Here is a 21,566-nt window from a genome sequence, read left to right as displayed (position 1 = left end):
ACTCAACGAAGTAAATATATACCTTCGACATTAGCCGAAGCTATTTCATATTCGTTAACAACTGCATCTCTGGATTCGTCAAGAAAGTCATACTCTTCGGACATTTTCTTATAATCCATCTTAAGGGTTGTAAGAGCACATTGACAGGCATCTAACTCTACCTGCTTCATGGAATCCAGGTGACGAATATGATTGAATTCGTTATTCATTTCTTTTGTTCCTTTGTTAAGTCTGTACATATTCACCTCAATACTCCTCTCAGACTCAACCAAGCGAGCCACATCGTCTCGAGACGCAATTAAAGCATTACTAAGGGCACTGGCCTCAGGCCTGGCATCGTGCCTTTCCCTGGCAAGACGTTGTATATAATTTCTAACTTCGGAATCCTGAGAGGAACGAGCCTATCGTAACTCTTCTTCCAGAAGAGTTATTATAGCTTCTAAAGATGAAGCATGCTCTTGAGCCACACGAAGGTTATCACGTGTCCACAACAGAGTACCATTAAATTGACGACGATCATTATTATAACTATTCTGCAAATCAACGAAGAGGGTTCTTTTTTCTCATCATTCAGCCACTAAGACATTATGCTCATCATCACGAGCATTCCATCTGCCAGCCTCACTCGTTATCTTCTCCACTAATTCTTTGATACGGGATTTTTGTCGTTCCCTCTCATTCACAAGCCATATCAACTATGAGACACCACCCACTGAAGAGAGGGTGGGGATACTCAGACATGACACTAAGTACATGAAAACAGCGACAGTGGGTAAGGTTATGAAAGAAGACAAACCTGTGAAAGACGAAGCATTCTTACGGGCCTGATCCAACTCACTACGAACCATGGTAAGCTCTTGACGAAGCTTTTCCTCCTCAGCACCAAGTTGTTCTTTCCCCTTAAGGCAATTCTTCAGTTCAGTTATTTCGTTATCTCTAGCAGAGATAACAGCCTCAGTCGCAGATAGTTCCTATTCCTTATGACGAAGCTTAGCCTCCAACTTAAGAGACTTCGCCTTGAAAAACTGGTACATGGTGTGGTTAAAGTGTTCACTCCTCATCATCTGCGCTCCAGAAAAAGGTAGGATTGTTATATCATAATGCCGTAAAATTCTTAAAAAGAAAAAAGCATGAGATGAAGATAACTTACTTCTAACATCCGCTGCTGGGGGAAACCATATTGATACCCATCAGCTATGGCCATCATGTCGACAACGGTGGAAAGAGGGTCGACCACAAGGTTAGCTTCCAAAGCCCTCAGATTTTTGTCCCACACATCCGCGACTCTGTCTTCAGAGGACAGTTGCATCATCCGACGAGTATAGGCATCGAAATTCTTTTCGCCAAGAAGCACCGGAGCAGGATTATGGACGAACATCAAGTCTTTCTTCTTAATCCAATCGAGGATGGCGTCATCACCTGCAAGCATCTGCGGGAAATCTTCCAAGGGAGACTCAGTAGAAGCTCCCCCAGTAGTAGCTACCTTCCCATCATCAGAGCCCTTCCCAGACGCTGACTTGCTCTTCGCTTTCGCCTCCTTATCTGCAAGAGCTTCGGCGTCCTCACCTTCAGAACTATTCTCCGCGTCTATAGTCTTCTGACCTGTGGCATTCCCTTTGTCAGAGTTACCAAGAACATCCCAATCATCGTTTGGGGAAATCAATGAGAACTCTGCAGCAAAACCCATGGAAGCATTCATATCAAAGGTTTCCCCAACGGAGTAAATCCTGCCAAATAAAAACTCTTGGGACACGATAGGAATGGGGCCACCAGTGTTGTTGCAACTAGGGGAAATTTCTTCCTCTCCAGCACCATTGCCACCAGCGGTAATATTTTCTTCACCAGCATTGTTTCCACCAGGGGCATTCTCTTTCCCACCAGGACCAATCTCTTCCTCGGAAGCACCGCTACCATCTTCGTGGTTGGGGGGAGAAGTATCGGTACGTTCATATCCGTCAGACATTTCCTCATCCTCAGCAAATTCTTCGTTCACGGGACTGGAAAACTCCTCGTGAACCTCTGTCTCATCAGCTACAACGGTGGAAGATTGCTTGGGACCAATTTTCTTCTTCTTCGTCACCTACAGAACAATGATACATTTCACCAAAATTTATTTCCCTCTTCCCTTGAAAAACTTAAAACTTTTCAAAATAAGAATAAAAAGGGGCAACTATAAGAGGAAGTTATACCTTGACAGTAGCGGTATTCTTCGAAGGAAGGGTAGCATCGGAACTTTCCTCCTTATCTGCATCAATGACGTCCAGGGCATAAGGAAAATTCATGCCTTCAAAGTTCAAGCGCCAAGGGCAGAAATCCTCATAACGAGCAGGAGCAGTTTCACGAGCCTCGCTATTAGCATTAGGACACCATCCGTGTGGACCAGGAATCAAACCATAAGCCCAAGGGCCAATAACCTCAATAACGGTATCATGCCACTCATAATAGTTCACGCTTGATCCTCTCACTGGCAGAAAAATTTCCGAGTAGTAGATCCTTCCGTACCAGGAACATACTTCAGCTTAGCATCGCTGACTTCACTTAAGAGACGGATCTCACCACGAGGGACAACAATATTATGAAGCCCAGCACTCCACGGTTTACGGTACCTACTATTGATATAATCCCCGAACAAATTATTAAAATTCTGGGGAGTATACCACTCTCTTTCTGCAGGATCAGGGACGTAGCAGGTCATCATCGTTTCTCCCTTACTCCGAAGATAACATTCCTTCAACGCACGTAGATAATTCCCAGTCAACTGTGATACAAAACGACTATGGGTATTTGTAGAAGAACCTTCACGACCAGCCAATACATCATAATAGAAAGAATCACCTGAATTGTATAAAGGCAATATGAGACCCGCCTCGAAGGCTCCCAACGTAGTCAGCAAATGGAACTCATCAAACTTATACTTCGAGATAAGCTCATAAGTAATATCATCATCGGGTGTGTAAAAGCGGACTTCGAAGGCTTGAAGTTCATGCTTTTCCTTGAACGATGCCAGCTCAATATGCTTGAAAGTAACTTTCTTCCTACCAACAGAGAGCCTTCGTATTACTGGGGCAGCATCCTCATCATCAGCGGGATCCGGAGTAGGGTTCTTCGGAGGGATCATATCTGAGGCCTTCCTTTTGGAAGGAAGATTCTTTAACAGATCAATCTTCGAGGCGGTACCTTTGGTATATTTCCCCTTTAAAGGGACTGCTGGAGGGGGAGGCAGAGGCTTCTGCTGGGGAATTATAGGTGGACCCATATAACGAAGAGGTGGGACGTCCAATGCTTCAACACGAGGAGGGGGAGTCTGCGTGCTTATCGAATCATCACGTGGACGAGAATAAGTACGACTAACCGCGTACCTAGAACCAGGAGGTACCTTCGGTTGATCTCCTCTCTGGGTGTACGAAGCTCTTTGACCAGAAGAAGAGGAGATCTTTTGAGCACGAGGATCTGCTTGTGAAGATCTGGATGGACCACCCCCTGGTGGAGATATGTCAGGGTCTCTGCGTTGGGGAGATCTACGATGACTTGGCGGCAGAGTCTGATAAGGAACCCGTTGACGATCGACCATATCTACGAAGAAGTACACAAACAAGTTAGAAGTTTCCACAAGAGAAAATAAAGATCAAAAAGCGGAGAAACTATCAGAATTTATATCAGTTCATCATTAACGTCCGCCAAAAACCCTAGATTGAAAAAGAAGCAGAAAACCCTAACTCAGTCAAGGTCGCTAGGCGAAAATCTTCAAGTACAGGTCCGAGAGCTTTGTGATAAAGAACAGGGGCAAGTATATATATATATATATATATATATATATATGTATATTGTATATGTGTTCTTCATCACAAAGCTAAAAACACAGTAGCAGAAGACAAACAAATGATCAATATCAAGGAAAAAATTCTCACATGTATCAAGAGTTTCACGAATAGAAGAGCATAGCCAAGAAACGACGAGCAGCAACAGCAGATAAACTAAAATCAAATCGTACTCAAGACTAAGACAGTAGCAGTTAATGGCTAGAAAACAAGAATGGAAGAGTGAAAAGCTTCATGATGAAAGGAATAATGGGTTGACAGAGAAGAATGAAAATTTATTTCAAGTTTTGACATTCTCTTTCTTACTTATAAGCAATAAAGAAGATAGAAACCGTCCCCCTACCCAAGGAGAAGTTATTGCAAGAAGTTATTGAAAGGGGTGGGAAACGTGACCTAATATCTAGGGGAAGTTATTGAAGAGAGATGAAGAATATGTGAAGGTTTTCCTCTAACTTCAACTGACGCCTTAGTCAGGTAAAAGGGGAATATTGTATGTACATATTACATCACTCGCCACATGTCCGGGGAGAAACACGTGGGAGACATATAAACCCAGGGCATCGAGATATGATGCCACATGTGGATAGCCAAGAAATGTGTCTCATCAAGGCAAGATCATCATCTGACAGATCTGATGGCTAGGGATCGAGGGGCACTGAGATACAAAGTCATCGTGAAACACTGAAAATCACCCAAAGACCCATCCCATCTCAAGAAAGATCCAAGATCGATGGCTAGGGTTAGGGTTAGTCTAACTGACACGGACGTGACAGGGGAAGCAGGCGTCTGTCTGGCGCGTGCAGACGTCTGTCTGGCACGTGCAGACGACTCAACTACCCGCATTAAACACCCTAAATAGCATACGTGTCGACCAACCTGTGAAGGATGCAGTAATAACCCTTCGTCATCAAGCACGACCGATGGGGGCATCGTGGAAGATGAAGGTATCAGCGGAATCAACACAAAGCACAAGACGATAAGGTTACAATGGACTTCAGAAGCGTACCCCACATAGTAACCCTATAAATACCCCTCTTCACTAAGAAAGAAGGGGACGACCAATAAATAGCAATTAGAAGATAATATAGGAGAGATAAATATGAAGAATAAGTGAATTCCTTTTATCCCGAAGCCTCAATGCACACTTTAAAGTCATTCGACTACCTTTGTAATCAATGAATACATAGTGAAACACCAACCCCGTGGACGTAGGCCTTAGTGCTGAACCACGTAAATCATTGTCTCATTTACATTCAGCAATTTACATTATGTACTTTACATTTTTGCTTCGATATTTATTTATCATGTTATACGAGCATCATTAGTGATAACATTTGAATAGACAAGGACTAGCACAAAGACTCTGAGTCGATGAGTCATCTTAATTACCACCCTTTACAAATACAACGCATAGTTTATGATATAGATTGTATGTGAGCACGTGGATGCCATCGCGATTTATGTGTTCACAATAGAGGCACACCAGACTTATCTGGTTTTATTCTTCCTTCAAGGACCTACTTAGCTAGCTAGGAGCCTATAGGATCTCGAATTAGCTAGATTTATCTAGGTTAGACAAGTGGGCGTGGATTTCAACACTCCCCCTCAACACCGATTATTGAGGGGGGTGTTAGAATTCCACCACCAACTTTTCCATCTAGAGAAGTATTACATACCATATAGATAAGTTCTTCCTAAGTCAGTCCTTGAAGAAAGAATTCACTAAATATATCTAGTGTTGTGTGTATCTAGAATAATCTAGGTAAGTTCGTCCTCTAGACAGTATAAATAGGGGATGTACCACCCCATATGAAGTCATTCAACAATCAAGTGAAGCAAGTAAAGTTAAGACTGAGTGTAGTTAAGAATCGGTTGAGGTTGTAAGTAAAAATTGAGTAGGTGAGGTTGTGTTAACGAATTTGAGTCGGTGAGTTTGTGATTATTTTACTTGTCAGTTGTGATTACTAAGATAAATTGTTCACAAGTAAAATTCTGGCTATCTTGCCTCTCAAGTTAAACAATCTAGTATTATCAGATATTCCACGAGAACTTTATAGCAGAACCAACTACACCAAATTCAGGGAATAATAACCTAGATTAGCAACAGCTCTATCACAGTTGCAAATTCGCAACACAAAAAAACAGTTGCCAAAGTTTAGCAACAGCTTAATTCTGTTTCGAAACTAGCAACAGAAAAGTAGCAGTTGCGATTAGCAACTACTTGGAGTGTATGCATGCGAGTCACATGCTTAGCAGGGCACACTTTTAACCCATTGACTAGTTGACTTCTTGACTGCAAAATGACGCGATTTATCCCTTCAAAAATCGGGTACAGGAAAGCTGCTCTCTTTCTATCCGCATATTTTTCTTTACTCTCTCCTTTATCTTCTCTTTTTCACCGTCTCTCTCCATCATCTTCTTCTCGATATGAAGAAAACTTTGCTGCCATTAATATCTTCTGTTATTAAACTCGACCAAGTATCGCTGCAAGTTAGGTAATTTAATTACTGCAGGGTTTCAATAGTTAGGGTTTATCTTTCAATAGTTAGGGTTTATTATGTTAGATCGACAGTTAGGTTTGTTTTTTTTTAATAACTTTCACTTAAATTGCTGCAGGAGGAAGCATAGTTGTGAAGGAACTTGCTAAGCATAATTAACCTAGGTATGGTTTCTCTTTCTATTCTATTTTTATGTTTTGAGTTTAATTTTAGGTCAATAGCTTGTATCTGAGATTTGGGTTTTAATTTGTTTTGATTCTTTATGAGTTGGGCGTTTCTTATTTTTGATTTTGAATGGTATTTGGGTCAGATTTGACTTTGATTTGGGTGTAACCTAGAACTTAAACCTAAAAACTCAGATTTTCTGCATAAAGTTTGATTTGCTTGTTAGTTCTGTCAAAATTACAAATTGTTAGCAGTTTAATGTGAGTTTTAGTTTTCTGAAAACTTATTAAGTTATAACTTAACTAAAAATCAGATGAAACTGCAGACGTAGTTTGTAACTTGACAAAATGTTTTTGTATGGTAGACTTGAAGTAGATTCAGTAATTTTTCATTTGATGTGATCTAGATGTACTGATAGATATGGTTGCCGAGTTTATAAAGATGTTGGATATAGATATTATCTAAATTTTAACATAGATGTTGTCTTTAGGAATCACAAAATGTCATTGATACCTGATAATAAGTGGATGAAATGTGACAATAAATCAGAGTAGTTCATAGAAGGTGTTAGGTTGTTCATACAGTTTGCTAAGGAAAAAGGTGGTGCAAATGCGTTGTTCTCATGCCCTTGTGGTCTCTATAAGAACAGTAAAGGATTGGTGACGCTTACTGAGACTTCACTTCATTTGCCGAAGTATGGTATTTATCAGTCGTATACAACAAGGAACTTCCATTGGGAAACCTTAGAAGTAGAAACGCATGCACATAGGGATAACTCCAGTGATGAAAATGTAGGTGACAATGTAGATGAGAATGTATCAAACATAGGGGATAATGTAGGAGTTGTTGCTGAGGATGTTGATCCTGTTGTAGGTGTAGATGAGAATGTTGAGCTAGATAGTAGGACTCATGTTGATACTGGAACCAGCAGAAGCAAGAAAAAGAAACTTTTATATGAGCGTGCTAGAGCACCGTTATACCCTTCATGTCTTAAAGGTAAGACAACATTGTATGCTGCCGTAAAGCTGAATAACATTAAGACTCAGTATGGGTTTTCGGACAATGGTTGTACTGCACTCTTGAAATTGATAAAGGAGTTGCTTCCTGAAGAAAACACACTGCCTTCTAAGTATGCAAATATAAAAAACCTGATCCAAGAGCTAGGAATGGACTATGTTACTTACGATGCATGTGTAAATGATTGCATATTATATTGGAAGGATCATGCATTATTAGTGAAGTGTCATGTTTGTCAAGAACCTAGGTATAAGAAGGTGTTTAATGATGAGAGGAAACTGACCACCGTTGCTCAGAAGATGTTAAGGCATTTTTCTGTGATTAAAATGATGCAAATATTTTATAGCGAACCATGGATATCAGAGGCATTGACTTGGCATCCTAGAGACAAGTCAGATATAAACATTATGCGTCATCATGTCGATTCTTAAGCCCGGCGATGTGCAGATAGCTTTTCTCCTGAGTTTGCTAATGAACCGAGGAATGTTACACTTGCCATATCAACTGACGGGTTCAATCTGAATGGATGTCTCGGTGCCGCTCACAGTTATTGGCCGGTGATTATGCAACCTTTAAATTTTGCTCATTCCTTGTGTATGAATCATGAATTTTCATTGTTGGTGTTGTTGATATCAGTACCTAGAGCACCTAGTAAGGACATAGATGTTTATTTACAACCTCTTATAGATGAGTTGAAGAAGTTATGGAATGAAGGTGTATTAACATATGACTCATTCACTAAAACTGAGTTTGTAATGCAAGCAAGATTACTATGGGTTATACTTTATTTTCCTGCGTTGGGGACTTTTTCTGGATGTGTAACCCATGGATACTATGCATGTCCTACTTGTGAAGAAGAAACATATGCCAATTATTTGCCATTCAGTAAGAAAATTTGTTATATGGGACACCGTAGATGGTTGCCGTCAAAGCACAAGTATCTAGATGATAAAAGGAATTTTAATGGAGTGGTATATCATCATCTAGCACCGTGGCCACTAACAGGTCTGTAAATACAAGATATTGTTCGTACTATCAGCTGTAATAAGGGTAAGGGGAAACAGCCATCTGCAGCAAGTCTGAAGCGTAAACGGAAAGCTGAAGGGGAAAATGAAGACGCTGCTAATGTAGAAGATCAGGTCAGTGACCACTCATTGTTTTCACGGAGGTATATTCTTCATGATTTGCCGAATTGGGGTTCAAACACGATCCTCCATATTACTGATGTTAGGCATACAGAGAAAAATATCACAGAGCATATACTTAACACTTTGATGGGAAATAGCAAGTCTAAAGATGGTCATGTTGCGCGTAAAGATATGGAAGCAATGGGGGTTAAAAAGAAGTCGTGGCTAAAAAAGGATGATGTTACTGGTAAAACTTCTATGGAGAACGGTACTTTTGCCTTGACTAAAAAGGAGAAAGTTGATTTCTGTACTATTTTGAAGAACTTAAGGGTTCCCTCCAGATTATCTTCCAATCTTCGCAATTGTGTCAACGTGAATCCTCCCGAGTTAAAGAACTTTAAGTCTTACGATTACCATGTTGTTATGCAACATCTATTACCATTGTTGATTCATACTGCAACTTCACTACCTAAGGAGCTGCGAGTTTCTCTTCTGCGAATCAGTATCTTCTTCAGTGTTCTGTGTGCGAAGGTTATCAACAGAAAACATATGTGCGAAGGTTATCTTCTTCAGTATCTAGTATGATTGAAGCAATGTGTGTGTTTGAAAAACATTTTCCTCCTTCGTTCTTCATTATCAGTATTCACCTAATGGTTCATCTATGAAGCTTTGATCAGCAGTCCGGTCAGATTCGGGTGGATGTATCCCTTTGAGAGGTAATCACCACAACTGACTTTGTTTTTTATTTTTTTAATGATTTGAATGTTTTTGTAACTGAGATGTTATCTTTTCTTATTGATATTTGTAGGTTGATGAAAGGTTTCAAGGGACTAGTGCACAATAAACGGTACATTGACGGGTGCATTGCAAGAGGATATACACTGCGAGAAGCTAGCTTGTATTGTATGGAGGAGTTGTCCAAAGATGGTGATGGTACTCACAAGCATACTCAACAAGCATTTTTAGATGATGAAGATGAGTTTTCTGATGAGATGCCTTTAAGTAATGATAGGAATATTACTTTAACCCAAGTTCAGTTTGAACAAGCTCGCAAGTGGATCTCTCTAAGTATGTCGGATTGGATGAGTGGCAAAGGTACAATTTATAATTTCACCTATGATCTATTGTTTTGCGGATGAAGTATATCATAGAACAAAAAACAACAACTTATAATCATGTTTCTTGAATTCAACCAGAGTTTGTATATGCATTACTTGAATAATAGGTGGCCACAATCGATACTAAGAGACTGATTTCTTGAATTATGTTTGATTGTAGGAAGTACGATTCCTATGTTGACAAGGCCAGATCTAATGATCAGATAAATAGTTCGTCCAATGATACCCTAAAGAGTTGGATGGCTTGGTTAAGCGACGAGGTAATATACTAGCTTCCATTTTGGTTTATAGTAAAACAAATTGTGGTCTTGGTTAAGTAACTGACTCAAACATTACAACTTACAGTTTTCAAAAGCTAATGATGTGGATTCAGTACTTTGGCGACTAGTGCAAGGATCTCTCTTCAAGGCACAGTCATATAAGAGATACCAAGTCAATGGATTCTCTTTCTGTTCACAAGACAATCAGGGGAAGGTTATATCACATAACAGTGGTGTGTCAATGAGAGCTATTAAAATGCATAGAGCCAAGTCCACGGATTGAAATTTCAAGGAAGCAGAAATAACCTATTATGGAATTGTCAGGCATATTATAAAGTTGGATTATGTGAAATTTGAAGAAATAGTTTTCTATTGTGATTGGGTCAGGGTTGAAGATAAGATTAATGGATGCAAAGTTGATCCAGATTCACACGTGATAAAGGTTAACTTATCGAAGATGAAAAGCATTTGTAGAATTGTGGATGAACCTTTTATTCTTGCATCTGAAGCGACACAAGTGTTCCACTCAAAGGATATTTCTGAAACTAGCTGGTCTATTGTATTGAATTCTCGACAAGGATTAACTAGTAGTGTTGATGAATTAGAAGTTCCTACTATTTATCAGTCAGCTCTCACTGACAATGAGAGTTTAGAAACCCTTATATTTGTCGAGTTCATAGTTTAGAGTAACATGTCTGCCATCATCTCTATGTGTTACTTATCATGTCTATGTTATAGTCTGTGACTTCCCTTTTTATGATAATTTTTTTTTATCAGTTGCATAATCTTGACAGGTTCTTATTATTTGAGAAGTTTGATTGATGTATTTGTGGAAAGTGACAAAGGGTGTTATCGATTTATTTTTCTTCACTCAGATGTTTGTTTCATGTTTTTATAGCTCATTATGACAGCAATTGAGGTGGATGAAAATGGACTTCCCATTTCAGACAACACAACAACATTCAGCCACTTCAAGGGCGGGTTGGTTCGTACCCATGTCCCTATTTCATTCAAAACCTGGAAGCATGTGACTCGGACTTTCAAAGAGGATATCTGGACTGAAATAAAGGTACAAATACTTAGAAGAATCTGATTTATGTTTACATATCATTTACCATTGCTCAGTTAGTAAGACATTGCTCTGTTTTTTCAGAAACCATATCATGTATCTGAGAGTTGTAAGGTATCTATGATTAAGGAGATGTCTGGTATATGTAGGAGACGTAAGTATGAGTTACGAAGAGACTATCTTGATAAACATTCTATTCTCGAAGCAAGGATTTCTCATATTCCTCCAGGTGTAAAAGAAGAGGAATGGACTTCATTCTGCAAGAATGAAGAGACTGAAAAAGCAAAAGAACGTAGAATTGAAAACAAGAGGAAAAGATCACAATATGATTACTCTCATACCTCTGGTCGTAAACCTCATTCTTTGGTTAGAGTTGAACTGGTAAGTAATTATTTCATATGTTCTCTCAATTCTTAATATCAATATTTATGGACAGTATGACTACTCTCATACTTCTGTCAATTGATTAATGTTAAACGACTCGTGGTAATTGAAAATAGGAGCGCGAGAATCCTGGAGTGGAAGTCACTACCTATGATGTGTGGATTGAAGTTCATACTCAAGAGGGTGGGGAAATTCTACCTAGTGCACAACCTTACTTTATGAGTGAGATTGCATTTCATATATATCATGTCTTTCTAAAATATGTGCCAGTCATCTTTATATTTTACTCAGAGTTATGCTCGACGTTGCAGGAGGGTCTTCATAAGGCGCAAGAAGAGATCAAGGAGAAACAAGATGCGGGTATTTCTGTAGAAGAACTAGATGCATTTACTAAAGCTTTTAGAAAGGATTCTAGGGGACGGGTTCGTGCAGTTGGTCATGTTTCTCGTACACAATTTATATATTCTGGTCATGCGCGTTCTAAAGTTCAAGAAATGAAGTCTAAGGATGGAGGTATTAAGCATCAGGTAGAAGATCTAAGTGGTAAAATAGGGGTTCTGCTCCAAAGCTTTGGAACATTATGCCACGTTGTGTAGGACATCCAAGCTGCAAGGCCACCATCATTTGCTGGCTCGAACATCATGGAAAGTTCACCTGCTAGAGCTGCTTTTGTTGCTAATACAAATTCACTTGGCCAACCATCTTCACCTGCTCATCCCATATCACCAGCTCAATCAGCAGCAGTTCCTGACATGCCAAAGTGTTCATTGTTCAACATGGATGGTGAAATCGTTGCTGTCGGTAAACTTTGCACAGGTGAATTTGGGGAAATGGCTCACGGCTCACATGTACCACCTCATCTTGGGAAAGTGTTGTTGTATGACATTGTCATGCCATTTGAGAAGACCATAAAAGCTAACAGGCTCGTTGAAACCTTCAGAGATGTTGGAGTTGGAGGATGTGTGGTTCATCCAAGGATGTGCATCAAATTTGATTAGTTGGTCGCTCTAATTTTATGGAAAAATGCTATCTCATCCATCATCTATCGCGTTTATAAACGACAAACATATATGGCTTTTACCTTTTACGGCGTTTACCTTTTCTTTTGCTTATGTTCACACTTTTTATACATGTGACTAACATGTAGTTTCTTTTGCAGTTCTGCATAAGAATGTCTCTTTTGCAGTTGTGCTTTGAAAGACTTTTACGCAGTTGTGCATAAGAAATATGTACTTTAACTGATGTAACTATGTGCTATGTGTGTGGTATTTGTATGTGTAAATATTTTTTGGTTTGTTTTCTGTTATATTTGATGGCGCAGGTGACTATACTTAGAGTCAACTTCTAGCAGCCAGCCGGGAACATCAATCCCTAAGTATTTCAATTGGTGATGCTTATATTATTGCTTTGAAATTTATGGATATTAACCCTCAGTTAATATTTTTTTTGAGGTGATGATTATATTGCTACGAGATTATGCATGTTGTTGGTCACAACTTGAGGTATTAATCTTACGTAAATACTTTTAGTTTCCAAGAGTTACAACTTCTTATCATATTGTGACATTATGCTCTCCTCTTCAGATTCAGTTCACAAGAAGACTTTGTGGAATCTTTTGGGAACAAGATATCATCATTTCTCATTCATTGGGTATGTATTCTTCATTTTCGAGATATTATCATTTCTGAATTTGCTTAAATTTTGGTTGTGATTGCTGTTGTGTTGATTTTTTGGTAATTTTTTGTTTTTGGGTATTTAATGATATTTTTGTGTTGATTTAGGTATAAGATGATATTTGCTGGGCATTCTTTGGGGTCGGGGGTGGCGACATTGTTAACAATTGTGGTGGTGAATCATCAGAATCAATTAGGAGGATTCCGAGGAGTAATGTGAAGTGTTATGCTATTGCTCCAGCTAGATGTATGTATTTGAATTTAGCTGTCAAGTATGCAGATGCTATCAACTCTTTTATTTTGCAAGTAAGTCTGATGCTTAACTTTTACTTTTTGATGACATCAATCTCATTGAATCTTTTATAACACGCTGAATCCATAACAGGAGGTTCTTAATTATGTACTATTTGTGGTGATTTGAACTGTCACTGATATATGTTGGTTTAGCTCCTTAGTACTAGGAGGAACTCAAGATGGGTTGATAGATTACTTAGCTAGAAAAAGGAGAATCGATGGCTAGGGCAATGCCTTCGTGAGTCACTCGGTTCTTGGAAATTTCATAATTCAGTTTCATCACAATATTTATCTAATGATCCTTATATAGGTTTTGCGGAAGTTGATTTGTGAAAGTTTAGTCTTCTCACCTTCTGTGCCAGAAACATTGATTTGTTACGATATAACCCGTAATACCATACTCATGGTGCATAGTTGTAACTGATCACTATGAATTTCCTTAATGCGGTTTCTCTTTCTAGTTAAATATATTCTCTCTCTCTATCTAGAGTAGTTTGATATGCCTCTTCTTCTTTTTCACCACTAGACACTGATGGGTGATACTTGTTATCTTCTCTTTCAGGATGACTTCTTACCTAGAACACCGACACCTCTGGAAGATGTTTTCATATCAATCTTCTGGTTCGTCATACGACAACTGTGTTTTCCCTTTCTTTATAGATCTTGTTGTCATCCTTTTACTTTTTTGTTGTTGGTTCTATAATCATGTCTATTTTTTATTTGTTTGTTTTCTTAGTCCACTTTAACAATTTAGGTCAGAAATGGACATAAATCTTGCCTTATCCATTTTTTGTTTTAGAATGAAGTTGTTCTGTTCGCTTTTATAGTTACTGATTCTTAGATTATGTGTGTCGTATTGTGAAACCTAAATTGGGATGCTTGTAAAAAATTTAGAGTTTGAAGAATATCGTTGAGAAACAGACTAGCTCAACTAGTGAACTGCACTCATCAGAAATCCCAACACTTACGCGAGTCTCGTTGGTCTCTAGTATCTTTCAGGTATAATAAAATCATTACCAATAGAGTATATACTCTGAATTCTGAAGTATTCTTACTTTCTTTATTTTTATCTCTAACTATATGTATCTGTGACAGGTTCTTCATCATCTTGGTCGTATTTACAAGACGAAAATTCAGCATCCTCGTGGGATCATCTTCTCAAAGCCACAATAATCGGTTGCATTCTGATTACTCAATGTAAGAGATTGTAACATTATGTTTCTATATGCAATGCTTAGAAGCTAAAACAAACATAGTGGCACCAGCACAATGTATGAAACAAGAACATTTTTATATATGCAATTCAATATTTCTTAATGCAACCTGTAACTTGTCTTTGATGTTACGAGTTCCCTGCTTTTTATTGCATTAGAGGTTTAAACCTGTGGGAATATCTGTGTGGGAATGTCTGTATAAGAACTATCATATTCAATTGGTGGATATAAAATGAATCAGGGTTTTGGAGGGAACTGGGGTATTGCCTGATAAATTGGGGGGATATCAGTTTTGTCTAGGTCAACGAAGATTTGACCTTTTTTTTTGCAAAAAGTTTAGCAAAGTGTGTTGCTAAATCTGAACCAGAACAACTATATCCTGTTCTACTAACATATATCCCGGAATAACTCTAAAATTAGCAACTGAGTAGCAACAGTTCATTTCTGTTTCTATATTTTAATTTCGCAACAGCTTATTTCTGTTGCTACTGCCGTTGCTGACAAAATTAGCAACAGAGCTAGCGCTGTCGCTAAAATCTGCGACAGGGTGTTTAGCAACGGTTAAAGTCTGTGCAAGCCCGGTCAGCAACAGATTATGCTGTTGCTAATCGTTAAATTTGGTGTATTTTCAGCAAGAAATGAATCCCTTACTGGCTAGATACAGAGTCACTGACCAGATAATTGTATACATGAAAAAGCAACCTTACCTTGGGTTCAACCAATATGCATGTTTTCATCAATAGGGGTAGTGAAAAATTAATCTGTCCTGCAGTCTGATGAAAAATCAGGGTGGTTCATGTGATGGATATTTGGAATTCTCTAGCTCTAGCTGACATCATTTATATACTTCGAAACCGGTTCCAATTCCGTGTATGTGAAATTTCTCTACTTATCATTCGTAAGCAAGTTTACTGGCTTTTATTCAACATTATACTTACCATGTTTTTTTATTTTGCGATTAACAGTTTAATGTTTTAGTTTTCTTACTAAATTGATGTTCTTCGTCCATGGCATGTTAGCTTAACGGTCATGCTCTGATAAAGAAAAGGCCGTTTAGAAATTCTGCACGAGCCATGAACATAACGGTCATGCTCACGTTCCTCAATGATATGCCCTAACTAAACCATGCAGCCAGTGAGCAATTGCAGGTGTAGAGGTTGAGGGCTGATCTGTTGTGGTGTATTGAATATACTGCAGCATGAGCAACTACTCAAATGCTACTTGACTACTTGTTATTATTGGTCATAATCTCCCAGTTTTGGCTGCTGTGAGTTGCGTGTTCTGCCCAATGTGTTGGAGGGTCCAATGACCCATAATGCCATTGCAGATACCAGGAATGTAAAACTTGAAAGGCGTGGGACATGAGCTAACCGTCAAGCTACGCAAATGGAATGGTTTTGCGGGCAGGATAATATTGGCTGTCAAGAATGAGACGAGAAATAGTCCCACATCGTTTAATACTGCAAACAGGATGAAATGAAGGTCCTATAAGAAAAGAATTCCGCGGATCGAAGAAGATTAAAAGGGTCGGGTGGCTAAATATGCCACGCTTACCCATAGATTGGTAAGTGCTGTATGGCTATCAAGACATATGGCCGACATAATTTGTGGAATCTTATATAGGATTGGCTCTTTTCTGGCCGACCCTCCAATTTTCATCTAACTAAACATTCTCTATACTAGCGGCAAGACTTTGATTTTGTGCGATATACTAATGGTTCAAGGGCTGGGTTGCACTCTTCGCAGATATTTGTATAGTTGGAGATGGGGGTGAACGTTTTAAGGTGTTTTCTCATTCAGAAAGTAAAACTGAGTCTGGCGGTTTTGCCTTAGCCCGTTTTCACGGTCTGTAAAGAATCACTGTTTCTCATTTCTCTAGTGAAAAGAAGAAGATGCTTTATCAGGTTCTTCTTCTGCACCGGATTTGACAACTAAATGTCAGGCAACGATGAAGGTGACAAGGAAATGTCAAGAGAGAATAAAGTTGAACTAGTCGATGTAGCTAAAGAGAAAACACCATGGATGAAGTTGTCGAGGAGGATCATCCCGGTGACACTTCTTCTGAAAATTCGGACCTTGAGGACTTGTTGCGTCATGTTCAAAATCAGAAGTAGTATGTATTTACGCAATAGCTTGGTCCGGTCTATAATTGCTGCAACTTGGTCCTCTCAAGTAGGAGGATCAGAACTCTTTAAGTGCTGAGTGGACTAAAGACTGGTCTTGATCTCGCTGTCAAATATGGGTATCTCCGTCTTTCTGTGGGTTGCAATGCGCAAAAAGCTGTTGAGCTCCTTGCCTCGTCAACTTTCCGAATAGCTGGTACTTGCCACTTACGTGATCGCAGCAGACAGGGGGCATTTGCAGGGCTTGCACAAAAAGGCGTCTGTCGATTAGGGGCTCTTCTTTGGAAATTTTGGTACCTGTCATCATGGGGCTGAAAATTGTGCAAGCAAAGGTTGTTAGGGATCAAAATGAGCCTGCACATTATCTGGCAAGATTGACAGAAGGGAATGCAGTTGAAGCACCAAAGGAGATCCAACCAGCTGACTTTCCTGGTGGGCTCTGCAACTTCATCCTATTTGTTTTGGGGTTGTCATAATGACTGTATGAAAGGTATTTGTTTGGGGTTATATCTTAAAAAATAGGTAAAGACTTGCAAAAGTAAAACTGCAAAATTAGACGGGCATCTACACAGAAGAGTATGTAGGATCGGAACAAGCAGAATGTGGAGGGCTTTTGCTTGTTATGGAATGTGCAGAAGCTAGGCAAAAACCTTTCGTTGTCATGCAAGTTCATTAACTGGCTGCGCAACAGGGCAGCTAATAAAATTGCTAGGCATAGTAGGAAATTTAGTATTTCGAAAGTATGGAATTCATATCCTCCAAATTTTATTGCTAATGCAATCTTGGAGGATCTAAACTCTGTTTTAATTTCTCATTAGTAATGAAAATCTTTTCTTGCCCGACTTAAAATCAGCATTATGGCCCAAAAACTTGTGATTAAAATTGTTCCAGTCCAACAGCATAGTTGAGCACCAACTATCAGGACAGCCTTGTGCGGAATGCCAGCAGCTGAAGGTAACTTTACTACCACAATTTCTATTTCCTAATTTCAATTAAAAAATAGAAGAAACAATTGACATTAAGCTTTGCCACCAAAGAAGGAATTCAAAATGTTTTAATGAAAGTTGTAGAGCTTCAGGAACTACTCCATGTAAGAAAGAGGAGGGTGATAAACCACGACCTATTAACCTAAGAGTATAACTTATATTTACAAATATTTTCAAGTTTTTAAAACCAGACAGAATCAGAAAAGGTCAGGAGCTATTAGTGCTAATTAATATAAAAAATTCCCTAGCTGGAATAATCAATCAAATATTTGATTGCAAAAGAGACCCAATCTCTGTAACAACTTTTAGATTGGAGCCGTAATATTCATCCCCTTCAGATCCTGTAATTCATTCAAAAGTTTGTGTTAGCCGACTTGACAGTCAAGTTGCCAAAATAAATCCAAGTCAATACAAGTCTGCCTTCATCATGATGCTTGAGCAGTGAGATATTACGACAGTTGATATATGAATCTACCAGTTCATAGACAAAGTCATAAGAGTAAGGATTCTTAGCAGACTCTTTAAGTATCAATTATCCAACACATAATAAAGTCCAACACTCCTCCAGCAGGTTACATTTGCACCGAAATAGTAGTTAATGAGAGGACGGAAACGTGTTATAACAAAGAACTCTACTAGTAGGTTCTTGTGAAACTTATTAATGAAGTTTTTATAAGAACTCTACTTTGTGAAACTTATTAATGAATGACAAACTTCAGCGCATCTTTAGTTCAAATAAAAACAGTAGTCTACATAGCCATTAGCATTTAGGTTCACACAAAAAATGTTATTTGTCCCATTCTATTTGTCCCACCTCTGGACCAGTCATAATTCATCCTACTCATGTTAGTTGTCACTTGTCACAGAGAAACTAATAGGGAAGTTTTCTATTCAAACTACCACTTTCTGTAAAATGACACTAGCAACTACAGCTCTAACATAAGTTGTATCAAATCAATAGACGAAAATATGGAAAACTATATCTATCTGGATAATGCTAAGAAGTATTCCCTCATACTGGTGGGAAAGCTCTCGCTTCCCTGATTTCAACTGATATATATATATATATATATATATATATATATATATATATATTATATGAGCTCTCAATTTCCACCACACGAAAAAAACATGTCTATGCAGGCGATTTAACAAACTACTACTTGTATAAACAAAAAGAACTAGAGAATCCAATCATACTATATTGTAAATACTACATATTCACACGGTAGAAGAAAATATATGAAACAGTAAAGCAGTTAAAGAGAATCAAAAGGATTTGAACTAACCTAGATTATCCTCCTCCGACTAGAAGAAACCCTGCATTAAAAAACCAATTCCAACAATTCAGATGTGATACAGATAAAAAAGACCCTTAACAACAAAAAATTGAAAGAAAGAAAGAAAAAAAGAAACTATAAGTGACAATTACTCACATATTGCTCAAAGAGGTGGGGAAGTAATCTTGGGCATATCATATCAATGGCCGATCCATATTCCTCTATTGCTATCGTTGGACCATTATCATTTCCGTGTGTGGTGCGATCACGGAAAAGCTTGACCAAACTAGTTACAGATGATCGATCATAGTATGGAACTTTCGGCGCCCTAGCAATAAAATAGTGGTATTGATCATGCATAACAGTGTGCTTAATGTCCGGGTCTCTAAATAGATCATCCCATTTAGCAGCTCTAACATTAGTTGGTACTTCCATGATATCTGATACTTTCAGTTGAGTAACATTGAGGGCGTTAGATCTAAACTGCTCACTCAACTTACAAACATAAGCAGCATGTTGTTCGTGGCTGAGGAAAAGAGGATGCGAGAGCAACATAACCTCATGACGTTCCCCGGCATCCCCACCATGCAAATGCGGACTACCAGCTCTGACATAAGATTAAAAAAGAAATATATATATGAAATGGCTAATGAATAAAAATATAATACACTAAATGGTTAAAGAATAAAACCACGGATAAACATTCTTACCCTCTTAAGCAATTTATAAATGATGTTACAGCGGGACTGGCAAGTTTCATAATGTTTGGATAACCAGGAGTGAACTGAGTGGATATCATATCTGCCAAAGAGTTAAATCCGACGGAAGAGCCGGCACTTCCGTCGGCATTATCTACAATACCAAGCAAAATTAGATTACAAACACTCCCACATTGCAACATATTGCAAAACACAAAAAAACAATAAAAAGGGAAAATGAAGGAAAATGGGAGAGATCATAAACATAATTATACAGAAAACAAAATAATCATAGATTGAATGAATACCATTTCCCGTGCCTGTGACAAGACAGTCAATAATCAACGGATGGCTAAAAGTTGGATCATTGGCCAAAAAGACAATGTTGTCTAAAGTTACTGATCCAATACTCTTTCCTTCATTTAATAGACATATTAAAGCATCCAGAACACCTCTGCATTATACAAAAACGAACATTACTTCGATATGAGTTCTTTTTAAGATTAAACTCAAGACAACAACAAATAACTATAGAAACTGGTTCGGTTTTTCCTAGTAGCAAAAGAAATAAATAAACAAATCCCAAATAAAAATTACAGAGACTATTTACCTCACTATAGTAACAATTTTATCCTCCAATGCATAATATAATAACTGCCCATTTCGTGCAACTGTCTTCCAAACGCCTATATAACTCCGAGGGGTTCTAAGTTGATCTAAAACTTCCCTGAGTGTTATGGCATATCCATCATGAATGCACTTCCGAGATCCGTCGGTGCATGGGAAGACGGTTGGAAGTATGTGTGGATGGCTTCGGTTGGTATGTGACCCTTTATTGACATTGTGAACCTCAGAAAGACTTTTGTAATCAGCTTGCGCTTCAGGTAGAGAAAGACGAACCTCAGCTTTCGCTACATTAGGCTTATACAGCAGCATCCGAATTTCCCTCTTATTATATGCCTTAGCCGTACTAAGCTCACGTAAACCAGGAGGAGGAGGAGGAGGAGACAAGTTACCCATAGATCCCTGATTCGAACTCATCCTAAAGTTAAAAAAATCACAATTTCAATAAACAATAAACAATAAAAACATCCGCAAGTTAAAAAATCACAATTTAAATAAACAATAAAAAGTTTTAAAGTAAAGTGTGAGATGAGCATGAATAGTAATTGAATGGTTGGCTGTAGAAAACCTTCTGTTCCTAAACGTGGTGCTTAATGACCTCCTTTCACTAATTCCATTTTTGTTTTCGATTTTTTGATTCTGAAGAACTAAAAAAAATAATGAAGATTATGACAGAAACCTGAAAACGAATCAACTATTTCCAATATAGGAAGATCGAACCATGAACTCACTTTGAAGATCGATAAGAAATATTAGGGTTTATTTCAGCGGTACTGAGAGAAATGAAGCAATTCTGAAAAGCAAGTAGCGTTTATGGGAGTATAATTATCCACTGGCCATAATACCCCAGGAGGCTCTTTCTTGGTTTCGTTTTTCTTCTCCTTTGTTTGAAGCACTGGAAATAACCTTATTAGGGTTTACTAGCGGGCTCAGATTGGTTGCCCAAGCCTAAACTCAAAAAAAATAATGACCCATTCTATTAGGGTTTACTAGCGGGCTCAGATTGGTTGCCCAAGCCTAAACTCAAAAAAAAATAATGACCCATTCTATTTTTCTACTTTCCCTGGTTATGTAAATCAGATGGTGTCAGTGGGTAGGGGAAAGTTCAATGCAGATTTTCAGCTGATGTTCAGATTGCGTAAGGCGTTGATGTTCGTTGGATTCCTAGTATTGACTAGCATGAATCTTAAAGTCGGTGACATCTTCGGAAGCCTTCTC

General features: G+C 38.4%; 2 protein-coding genes and 1 non-coding gene across 6 annotated transcripts; 2 read left to right on the top strand and 1 right to left on the bottom strand.

The window, feature by feature from the left end:
- The first annotated feature begins 4,015 nt into the window (after positions 1-4,015).
- LOC113324954 lies at positions 4,016-7,929 on the top strand. The gene is made up of 2 exons (XM_026573223.1): positions 4,016-4,102; positions 7,066-7,929. Exons 1-2 carry the CDS (start codon positions 4,016-4,018, stop codon positions 7,927-7,929), a joined length of 951 nt encoding a protein of 316 aa, XP_026429008.1.
- An 8,227-nt stretch (positions 7,930-16,156) lies between these two features.
- On the top strand, positions 16,157-16,287 carry LOC113325626. The gene has a single exon (XR_003348083.1). It is a non-coding gene; the product is annotated as a U11 spliceosomal RNA (small nuclear RNA).
- A 1,459-nt stretch (positions 16,288-17,746) lies between these two features.
- Positions 17,747-21,208, bottom strand: LOC113321471. Of its 4 annotated transcripts, XM_026569382.1 has the most exons (8): positions 21,080-21,208; positions 20,917-20,995; positions 20,335-20,766; positions 20,033-20,178; positions 19,737-19,878; positions 19,183-19,633; positions 19,036-19,066; positions 17,747-18,087 (listed from the first exon to the last, which is right to left on the bottom strand). In XM_026569382.1, exons 3-7 carry the CDS (start codon positions 20,763-20,765, stop codon positions 19,055-19,057), a joined length of 1,182 nt encoding a protein of 393 aa, XP_026425167.1. In that variant the 5' UTR covers position 20,766; positions 20,917-20,995; positions 21,080-21,208; the 3' UTR covers positions 17,747-18,087; positions 19,036-19,054. The 4 variants fall into 4 exon arrangements, with proteins under 4 accessions (XP_026425167.1, XP_026425164.1, XP_026425163.1 ...); XM_026569379.1 differs by having other exon boundaries at positions 20,917-21,208; XM_026569378.1 differs by lacking the exon at positions 20,917-20,995 and having other exon boundaries at positions 21,028-21,208.
- Positions 21,209-21,566: the final 358 nt, after the last annotated feature.

Source organism: Papaver somniferum, chromosome 11 (genome assembly GCF_003573695.1).
Source record: "Papaver somniferum cultivar HN1 chromosome 11, ASM357369v1, whole genome shotgun sequence".
NCBI lineage: Eukaryota > Viridiplantae > Streptophyta > Magnoliopsida > Ranunculales > Papaveraceae > Papaver > Papaver somniferum.
Note: the sequence above shows the minus strand (reverse complement) of the source record. Positions and strands in the feature narration are given on the sequence as shown.

Coding starts and splice junctions, on each gene's coding strand:
- LOC113324954 (XM_026573223.1), top strand. CDS start 4,016: ATGGCTAGAAAACAAGAATGGAAGAGTGAAAAGCTTCATGATGAAAGG. Junction 4,103..7,065: donor AGAATGAAAATTTATTTCAA/GTTTTGACATTC, acceptor TTGTTCATACAG/TTTGCTAAGGAAAAAGGTGG.
- LOC113321471 (XM_026569379.1), bottom strand. CDS start 20,765: ATGAGTTCGAATCAGGGATCTATGGGTAACTTGTCTCCTCCTCCTCCT. Junction 19,879..20,032: donor TGTCACAGGCACGGGAAATG/GTATTCATTCAA, acceptor TTGGTATTGTAG/ATAATGCCGACGGAAGTGCC. Junction 19,634..19,736: donor TTTATAAATTGCTTAAGAGG/GTAAGAATGTTT, acceptor ATCTTATGTCAG/AGCTGGTAGTCCGCATTTGC.